Raw genomic sequence first — 9,703 nt, 5'->3', positions numbered from 1 at the left:
TGCCTGAAGTTCGAAGCATATCCGCACCAACAGACATGAAGATGTAAGATATATTAATAAACAACAACTTCCATATGGAAAGCACGGTAGTTGATTTATTTTTATAAAATAGAACCGGGCAATTGTAGGTTAACACTTAGAACCATATTTTACCTTATTGGTTATAATTTTTTACTATTTCGTGTATGTCTGTTCTTTTGACAGTTTGGATTATTGACTTCCTGTTCCACTCTTCAGGTGTCAGGATGGGTCCAGGTCAAAAGTGTTTTTTTCCCCGGAAATAAAATGAAACATCATTTACCGGCATCTAGGAACGAGAACAATGGCGTTTGTTGCACCAAGCATGTTTGAAGTAGCTGGGCATATTTATAAAGCAGATTTCACTGTAAATAATTAGTCAAGTGCGTATGTTATGTCCACAGACAGGCCTATTGTACTTTCATAATAAATGACCGTCTATATTGGCTTGTGTGTGTGCTTGAGCGAGACTAGTTTGGAGGAAACGTATAATGTAGTTTATCACATGTATCCAGAATGGGCCTCCCATTCCACTCCGTGTAGGTTACTCGTGTTGATGTAAAGCGTGGAATTAACGGATAAAATAAAAACAAGGATGTTTTTTCTTTCGTTCTTTCATTTATTTAGAAGATTTCTGGGACCCGCCTCCCTGTTGATTTGGCTTACAGGATGAATAATACCTATGACGAAAGAAACAGGACAACAGAGGTGTAGGGGAACGGTAGTGACAGGAGGACGGACACGGGACGTTCTCGTGATGCACATGTGGCCGCAGTTTGTAAACATACTTGTGCACAAAGTAAAGTTTTACTTACACAAATTTCATAACAATCAACACGACAAACAACGTGGTGTCTTAATGTGAAAACAGGCATTTAACAGTGACTTACACCACCCACAAAGGTCTATACCAGTAGATACTCTATGTAGGGTTTTTTTCTCTTCCAATGCATAGAATGTTTGCACTGCAAACCAAAGTAAACAAACGAAAATTGGTTGTATTTTCATTGATATCGTCATTCTTTTTCGTTAGAATGTAGCCAAAGTATACCTCTGTACCATGCGAGTTAAACGTTTGAACGTTGAGGTTTTAGATGTGAAAGCCAAATAGTAGCAAAATACTTTATTTTCAAAACTCGGGAGTTGATATCTGTCTTGTGAGAAAGTGGTGTTTATAGGCCTTATATACAAAATCATTTATATATAACCAATTAAATATATGCTTAAATTGTAGTGCAAATTTGAAAAACAATGTGACAAAGTAGCCCATACTTCGCGTTGAGGGGCAAAAGGACTATCTAATAGACCTATGGGTTAGGCTTAGCCTACTTCTCATGCAGGTCTAAACAATCATTTGTTATAAGTTAGCAAATTATTTGACAGTTTAGAGTATGCCTTCATATGTAATCACAAATGAACAGGTGAATTAATGAATAAATAGATAGGTTACATAAATAATTAAATTTAAGGATATAAATAAACCAAACCAAAATACTTCAACAATCAATGAGGTAATTCGTAAATGGCTATATATTTCAAATCAATATCAGAAAATAACTCGCTAGAATAAAGCAAATTACCTCTTTCACAATGTTTTTTAAAAGGCAATGTCGACATACTTTTTCCTCGGAAAAGATTCAGCAGAGTTGTCAGTTATTTGCATACTTCACATTCACCAACAACGTGAAAATAAATCAGATATGAAGCCTCATAAAATTGGGTATCTAATTATGGTCTTTGTCAACCAACGTGTAAAAACATTGGTGACAAAACAAGACCGAAAATTATGTCTATGATTCTTGGTCCCCAAAATGCAGTCTCTCAAAACTTGGCCCATCAGTGGGCAGCGGAGAATTTCAAACGCTTCTGTTTTTGTCTTTGGTTGCAAAACCATACTCGAACCACGTTCTTTTTAAGGTCCAACTTTTCTGCAATAGCGGCTATCTTCTCGGAGGACGGGCGAGGTTGTACGGCGAAGTAAGCCTCCAAAGACCTCTTTTCGGGTGCCGCTATTGAGGTCCTCTTGCGTTTCTTTTCTCCTCCGTTGAAAATGTCAGGTTTATTCATTTTCTCCCTCTGAGCCCCCTCGGCCTCCTCAAGCCACGCTTGAAGAATGGGCTTGAGCGCAATCATGTTGTTGTGAGACAGAGTCAACGATTCGAATCGACAAATGGTACTTTGGCTTAGCGAGCCCACGCCGGGTATTTTAAGATTAGCCAGTGCACCACCAACATCCGCCTGGGTCACCCCGAGCTTGATCCTTCTCTGCTTGAAACGCTCCGCAAACGCTTCTAGTTCCCTGGGGTCTGTGTCCGAGTCATTGATAGAAGGGAGTCCGTTATTTGTGAGTCCTGGTCCGCCCTGTCCACCCCCGTGGTGCCCAGGTAAAAGACCGTGGTGGGTTAGAGGTGAATTCATGTTCATAGCAGCCTGGTGGGAGAGGTGGCTCAGGCCGTGCATGTGTGAATGAGGGTGGGCAGAGGTGGAGATCAGCCCGCCGCCGCCACCTCCACCTCCCCCGTCGTGACCACCGGACATCAAGGCCAACGACGGGGAGCTGATGTGATCCATTAGGTCGGGAGGCTCCAAGTTTTGGTGGTGGTGATGGTGGTGGTGGTGATGGTGATGGGCCAGTGGCACGGTGGAATTCGACGAGCATGGCACTGTGTTCATCGTGTGGTAAGTCGCGTCCGGCTTGAACGGGTGCGTCTTGCCCTGGGACACTGCCATATCCACCGCTGCCAGAGCTTCAGCACGGGCCAACAGGGTCTCATCCAGGCTGGCGAATATGTTGCTCTGCAGCTGCAATGTGGGATAGAGAGGGAGAGACAGACATGAGAGGGTAAAGAAAATAAGGGAAACGAAGAAAAGAGAGAAAGAGAAAAAAAAGATGAATAAATGGATCTGTCAGTTGGGGACCCATGACAACACGTAACACAGAAAGAATATTCTTTTAGAAGCTCCAAGTCATAAAAATTAATACAGAAATGGTGAAGTCTGAGCTTTGTGTGAGCATCCTTTCAAAAAAGATCACAGGCGTTCGGGTGATTGCCGTGGAATACATGAAAAAAACATTAAGCTCGCAGCGGCGTGGCAGAATGTGCCTCGGAGCGCTCCTTATTATTGTGCTCGCGCCATACACAGTGCTACATGCAACCGGAGCATGGAAAAGGGACGCCAAAGAGAAGTTTCATTTACCTGTGGAGTTTGCAGACAGGCTCTCCTTATGGCTTCCGAACTGGAATGCAGAGTGGTGTACTTGTGCTCGGGTAAACTCGGATGCATGGCGAAGTGAGGCTGTTTGCTGTTCATGGACATCATCTTTGCGAGCTTCTCCAATTACTTAAAGTGCACAAGAATGGGGTAAAATAGGCTTGGACGAGATGGAAAAAGAAGTCATAGACAGCGATCCTTGCTTGTCCAGGGATGAGGCAATAGTTCGCTGTTCTGAGTGCAGCCTTGAGCCCGAAGATCACACAGAGATGCCTGCAGTCTCTGAGACGCACTTATCTGTCTACTGTTTCCTACTGCTGTGGATGAGAGGGGCTCTTACACCTGAGCGCCTCAGATCTCGTCAAGCGAGCTCGGCTTCTCTCGCGAGACATAACAGTGCACTGCACAACGCTGTCAAATAGTCTAGCCGCTCCGAGCGCATGCATGCAGTAACTCATGGAGACGCACGCGTACATGGCTTCCAGAGGGCATGCTTCGCACTACAGCAGACACTGTCCGGGCAATGGTTGGGTACTTGTCTGTATAAAGAATAGTGGATGTTCGTCCAACATTCAAGCCGTTATGGTTATTTGCTGCTATCTAATAGAGAATTATTATAATGTTTTACTGTTATAGACTTAAAGTATCTGGGACCTTCAAAATTGAAGAGATTAACAGTCAATGATCATTTCTTTCTTTTACAAACTTCTGCCAGAAACAATCTCTGGATAAATACAAATGCAGCTTTTGGCTTGCTATTTTTTTTTATTTTATTTTTTACCTGTCTGATACGCCAACTGATATTGACGCATGGAATAGACTAAATGTGATTCGACATTAAAACTCCTTTAATACATCAAGACATTTTGAATGTGTATTTTTGGCATCGTTTCTTAATCATGCAGGGTTATCATCATAGAGCATAGTGGGTGCTTCCGTACAAACTGTCCTTTGGCACTGTCCTGTATTAGCGCCTCCGTTTCTCATCCTAACCCTTGGAGGTAATGAGGCCCCCACCTTCAACCATTAAGGCCCATCACCGCCAGAAGAACACTAAACAAATTGATTTAATATCTAGCGTAACCTTGTACACAGTCTTTACACAATTAATTAATACCAATGAATTAACATTTCATTTATTCAAACGCGCAACGGTTAGCCAATTAATTTTTCATGCAGTGATTAGAGGTATGTGAAATATACATGATATCATTAAATTTGCATAATAAATAGCAACGTCGTGCAACACGGGATTGCCTCGGATGCGTGAGGTATGAAGGGTAGCAAGGTGCCAACATGCATTCTTTATCTAATTTTCAGATTTATTGTAATCTTTCCATTGTGAAAGTACACCATCCTTGCCCATATAACAAGTGCAGAATGACTCAAATAGGCCTTGATTATTAATCTTATAGCTCAAATGAAATGAACTCACAAAACATGGTTTCTTGGCCTGCCAGTTTTAATGTCGTCAACATATAATCTCATCACAAACGTAATGCTGTAATCCACACTGCATCCCCAGTACAAAAGTGAACTAAATGCAATTTAAACCTTCCTTGCATGATACCTTTGACAGAGAAAGCATTACAGTTTCATATATTTGCCATGAGGTAGATGTTAACATCACATTACATATCATGAGGGCAACAACGTGGACAAGCAGATTCAGTGGTATTGTACAGTCCTATATTCAGATACAAGAGAATGTAATGGGACCAAAATACTAAACTGCCCGTCTGGATTAGTACAGCTCAACCTTCCTCAGACAGGAGAAAAAACACCATGACACTCCACAGCGTTCTCATAAGACTGCACAGACGAAGGTTTAACTGTACAGCGAGTTGTAAAGATTCACCCTGACCCACTTCCATGTGGACTTGAAGAGTTGATCCATCACATGTACTTGGACAGTTTGGAAGGGCTGGTGAGGCTGAAGGGGCTGTGGGTGCGCTTGGTGGGGTGACCATTACTGACCGCATGCCTGTCTCTTGTTGTGTTCCCAGGTCTCCCATGGCAACCAGAGGAAGAGGAGGAAGCGGGAGAGGGGCTGTCATGGAGGTGGGTGTCTGAGGAGGTGGGCGAGACAGCGAAGCCACCCTCCTTGTTCTTAGTCGACGGGGGATCAAACAGCAGGTCGAAGGACAGTTCGTCGGTTTGGGAGGGCTGGCTTGTGTCCGCTGTGAGGCCCAGTCCTGGACCGTCATCCCCAGCCCCGGGTGAATCTCCAGCCCCCGTTAGGGTGGAGGCGGCTGGGGCCACGTACGGGGATGAGGTGGGCTTCACATCCCTGCTGGTCACACTACCGTTCTCCCCAGGCCGGTCCTTCGGCGAGCTCAGACGCCTCTCCGCCACCGGGTCACGGCCCAAAGCCGGCGGCTCGTCGTCATTTGCCCTCGGCTCCGGTACGAGGGTGGCGTTGAAGTCAGACGAGTCCGCGGACTTGAGGGAAACCAGGGACAGCTGGGAGCCACGGCTACTGGTGCTCTCGCCCTCCAGCATCATGGAGTCCAGCTCGGAGATCTTATCCAGGTACGCGGCGTCCATGGACGCCTCGCTGGAGGATCCTCTGGCGTCGGTCTCACCTCGCTGAGGGCTGCGGTGCTGCTGCTCTGGTTCGCTGGTCCCAGTCAGGTGGGTGGAATCGGATCTCTGCCAGGCGGCCCAGGGCGCAGGTTTAGACCCAGACGACCCTGCCTCAAGGGAGCAGGCAGGAGACAAGCTGCTACGGTGCAGCTTACTGAAGCTGGAACGCTTGTTCTCCCCAGAGCAGTCTTCGAAACTCAGCCTCCGCAGGTACGAGGGAGGCTTGCTTCCCGGCTTGTCCTCTCGGACCTGCGGGCTCTTCAGGCTCAGGGACCGGAACGCCGAGGCAGGAGTGGAAGGCAGGAAGGGGTCAGAGGTTGGGCTTTTGGTGTCCTTGCCACCCAGCCTGCTCAGCATTCCCCCAAACACGCTCTGGTCAGGGACGGCCAGGCCCGAAGTCGTGGTCAAGAGCAAGCTGCCTCTGCCGCCACCCGGGATGGTCTGAGACACTCCTTCCAGGTTGGTGCAGATGGAGGTCGTCTCCATGTCACTCAAACTCCTTCTCATGGCTGAGATCCTCTGTTTACCCACGCAGGCCCCCGCCCCCACCCCAACCTCCCCATTCTCCTGGCTTTCCAACTGGGTCTCGGGACCAGGAGCGGGTGCCTCTCTTTGGTCCGAGGGTCCCCTGTTCTTGGTGCCGGCCGCCTGGGCCTCCAGGTCTTCGATATACTGGTCACTGCGCTCCAGCGCCCTCCTCAGGTGGTCTAAGTCGCGCTCGTGTTGGTGGATCTTCGCCTCCAGCGCTGCCACGGTGTAGCGGCCAAACCTGGGAAACAAGATTCACAGCTGTTTCTATACATATGTCCGTTATTTAACAAACCAATTAGTTTACTTCATTAATTTCACATAAAAAAATTAAAAAAACTAATTTAAAAAAAGATATTGTACGCAGTAAATTATGGGTTTGTGGAAAGCCTCAACGAAGATCCAAATGACCACCACAAGCCTATCTACAGAGGCTACCACCACGTCAACAGTATATGTCTTGTGGACAGATGTGTTGTGGGTTCACTACTGAGGATTTACAAGGCTGATCAAAGCAGTCAAGACAGATGGGTAAAACATTAGACCCAGGGGCCAACAGTCTTCATCCCACATACAGCTAACATAAAGGAAGCAACATACTTCTGAGGAGATCTGCTCGCCACCTCGGATTTCAGCCGCATGTTCTCCTGAACCAGGTCGATATTCTGGGACCGTAAAGTCTTGTTAGCCTGGAAGAAGGTACATGATAAAAAATAATAATATTATTTAACTTTTAAGAATACATTCTAGCTTCTCAAAAATGATGCACTAAGATACAAGTTCTGTTAGAGGTCATTAGCCAGGGACATAGAAACAGTTCAGAGTATCATTATGTCAACACAGTGAAGTATTTCTAAAGTAAAATGTGTCTGATGGTCTATTTGTTAGCTATCAAGTGGTGATTGTGTGGCACTGTGTGTTTGCATGATAATTTTTCGTGGACTTGAAATATCCCAAAAAGATGCAACTTCCCAGGTTGAATAAATACTTGAACACAAAAAAAAAAATCAAACATCATCCTGCCTCTTTCAGTCTCTCCATTTCCTGTTTGACTTCACAGTAGCGGTCCGTAGCTGCTCGCAGCTTATTGGCCCACTCCTCCAGAACGTTGAGGTCTATGTTCCTGTCCTGTTTCTGAGACAACGCTATGGGGCTAGGCTCCAGCACGGTCCTCAACTGAGACTCCAAGCTCTGGTTTTGGGATGTCAGGTCTTCGTTTTCTTTGAGGAGTCCTTCGATTTCATCCTGAAAGTAAGACGATAAAAAGATGCTTCAGAGTCATCAGTGTGTGTTGACTAGGGGAACGGCGGATGCAGTTTCTTTTCACACAAAAATGAATCCGTCAATATTTTTTTTTTTACATCAAATGTAAATATTTGTCATGTTTACATTTTATCCATTAAGCAGGCTATTTTATCCAAATCAATATAAAAATGGTGCACGTAGAAAGTACAGCAATATGAATGTTGATGAAATCTAACAATACAATAAATTATCCATATTACGAATATGTTTTCATTTAGAAGACACTGTTACCCAAAGCAACTACCAGGGGGGGATTAGAACTTGCAACCTCTTGATCTGCAGTCAAGCGCTCTGACCACTTAGCTAATCTAATCATTGACTTACACCATTGCAGATGAAATCAAAGAATACCAACCTCATACTCTTTCAACAGAAGCTCGGCCCGGGTCTTCCTGAGTTTTCTCCTGATCGAGTGGGTCTCACAAGGCTCGCTGTCGTTGGTGCCCCCTGCAACAACGGACAATCACCAAACCAGTCATAGCACCCAGCAGCGAACTGTGACTGCCTATGTGCACGTCCTGTTTGACGGTGTTAGTCGTTTAGATGCAGTGTTTAACTAGCTTTGACTGTATCCATAATCAACACGAACTTCACACGTTTAAAATACGGTGGATGGATACAAGGCACTGTATGGAAAACTTAGCGTCACTTGTTTTATTATTTACTTTTTACAATAGCAAAGTCTTCCTTGTAGACAAGACTGTAGCAAGTCAGTTAGCGTTAAGTTTCTCTGTTGGATTGTACCTAGCTAGATGGCAGCTCACCTATGATCTCTCGACAGGGGTTGTCTTGTGTAATGGGGACCCTGCATGCAGGACACTGGCTGGCTGTCTTCAGCCACATTTCGATGCATGTTGAACAAAACACGTGGTGGTTGGCACATACAACAGGCTGGCGGACCTGCAGAAAAGACCAAGTTGTCGTTCTTATTCTGTGACGTTTGCTATGACAGCTCAAGAAAAGGTTTGGCTAGTAGCTTGCTAGCCAACTAGCTCTAACCACAGTAACTAACAACTAAAAAGCTAGTCACTCGGTTTGTATTGTCTTGCTAGCAAGGTTGTTGATGCTTACCTACCTAGACTAGCTAGCTAAACAAAACTCAAGAAAAGCAATCATTGGCTGGCAAAAGTTAGCTTACGAAATGAGCTAATTTGCAAGTTGAACTCGCTCAAAAAAATTGAGGAACTCAAGAAAGACATGCCTGCCTGCCTGTCTGGCGGGAAGATAACATTTTGAGAAAGGTTTTGAATACAGTGACTGTAGGTCTAGCTATCCAAGCACTTGCTGTTACCTTTCCAAGGCAGACATGGCACGATATCGGCAGAGTCATCGAAAGAGTCACGTTCGGGAAGTTTTGTTGTGCCATTGTGTTATTCTCGAGTTCCAGGAGCTAGGCTATCCATCCACGGAACAAGATGTTAGCAAGCTATCCGGCTAGCTAAGTCAACTGCTGCTGTATGTGCGAGGCGTCCTTGACTACAAACAGCCTTCTTTTTGGACCAACACCGCCTTCAAAACAACTACGGAAAGCCCAGTGGGTACGAAACCCAGTGGGGCGCAACCAGTCATCAAAATGTTATTTGGGGGTTTTAACCATTTTGCAAAAAAAACCCTGATATAATGTTTCATCTTTATCAACAAGCTCTTATGCATTTAGAAATTATTTTTGCAAAACATTTGCAACATTTAAAAACAACGTAAGAAAAATATATTGATCTAAATTAGTACATTTACTCATTCATGATAAATTGCTACCACCCCAAATGTATCAAATAATGTCTGTACCACAAAGGTTCGCTCACTTAAACCATTACTCATATCTAGACCAATAGGCTCCCTCTTTCCCCTCTCTTTTAAACAAGACAGGACTAGACAGCTCTTAAAGAACTCATTTGATTAGTATTGAATGGATGCAAAACAAGCTTGTACATTGATTCCAGCAACCAGAGCATAGCAACCAACATGCTTTTGATTATGTGATTTTACAATTAAGTTTCAATTCAACATGCCTTTAACTGGATCTTAGTAGGGTTTTGATGAAGGCCTTAGACTG

The 9,703-nt window shown here is 44.7% G+C and overlaps 2 protein-coding genes across 2 annotated transcripts; both read right to left on the bottom strand.

Annotated features, from left to right (window-relative positions):
- Positions 1 to 643: 643 nt before the first annotated feature.
- Positions 644 to 3,518, bottom strand: pou4f1 (POU class 4 homeobox 1). Its single transcript, XM_062446627.1, has 2 exons — positions 3,217 to 3,518; positions 644 to 2,820 (listed from the first exon to the last, which is right to left on the bottom strand). The coding sequence occupies exons 1-2, from the start codon at positions 3,337 to 3,339 to the stop codon at positions 1,855 to 1,857; spliced, it is 1,089 nt and encodes a 362-aa protein (XP_062302611.1). The 5' UTR covers positions 3,340 to 3,518; the 3' UTR covers positions 644 to 1,854.
- Positions 3,519 to 4,466: 948 nt separating this feature from the next.
- obi1 (ORC ubiquitin ligase 1) lies at positions 4,467 to 9,202 on the bottom strand. The gene is made up of 6 exons (XM_062446626.1): positions 8,942 to 9,202; positions 8,415 to 8,550; positions 8,006 to 8,097; positions 7,369 to 7,590; positions 6,946 to 7,034; positions 4,467 to 6,586 (listed from the first exon to the last, which is right to left on the bottom strand). Exons 1-6 carry the CDS (start codon positions 9,014 to 9,016, stop codon positions 5,128 to 5,130), a joined length of 2,073 nt encoding a protein of 690 aa, XP_062302610.1. The 5' UTR covers positions 9,017 to 9,202; the 3' UTR covers positions 4,467 to 5,127.
- Positions 9,203 to 9,703: the final 501 nt, after the last annotated feature.

This window comes from Osmerus eperlanus, chromosome 21, assembly GCF_963692335.1.
Source record: "Osmerus eperlanus chromosome 21, fOsmEpe2.1, whole genome shotgun sequence".
NCBI classification, from domain to species: domain Eukaryota; kingdom Metazoa; phylum Chordata; class Actinopteri; order Osmeriformes; family Osmeridae; genus Osmerus; species Osmerus eperlanus.
Note: the sequence above shows the minus strand (reverse complement) of the source record. Positions and strands in the feature narration are given on the sequence as shown.

Coding starts and splice junctions, on each gene's coding strand:
- pou4f1 (XM_062446627.1), bottom strand. CDS start 3,339: ATGATGTCCATGAACAGCAAACAGCCTCACTTCGCCATGCATCCGAGT. Junction 2,821..3,216: donor CCTGTCTGCAAACTCCACAG/GTAAATGAAACT, acceptor CCCACATTGCAG/CTGCAGAGCAACATATTCGC.
- obi1 (XM_062446626.1), bottom strand. CDS start 9,016: ATGGCACAACAAAACTTCCCGAACGTGACTCTTTCGATGACTCTGCCG. Junction 8,098..8,414: donor CCCCTGTCGAGAGATCATAG/GTGAGCTGCCAT, acceptor CCGTTGTTGCAG/GGGGCACCAACGACAGCGAG. Junction 7,591..8,005: donor TTCTGTTGAAAGAGTATGAG/GTTGGTATTCTT, acceptor TCTTACTTTCAG/GATGAAATCGAAGGACTCCT.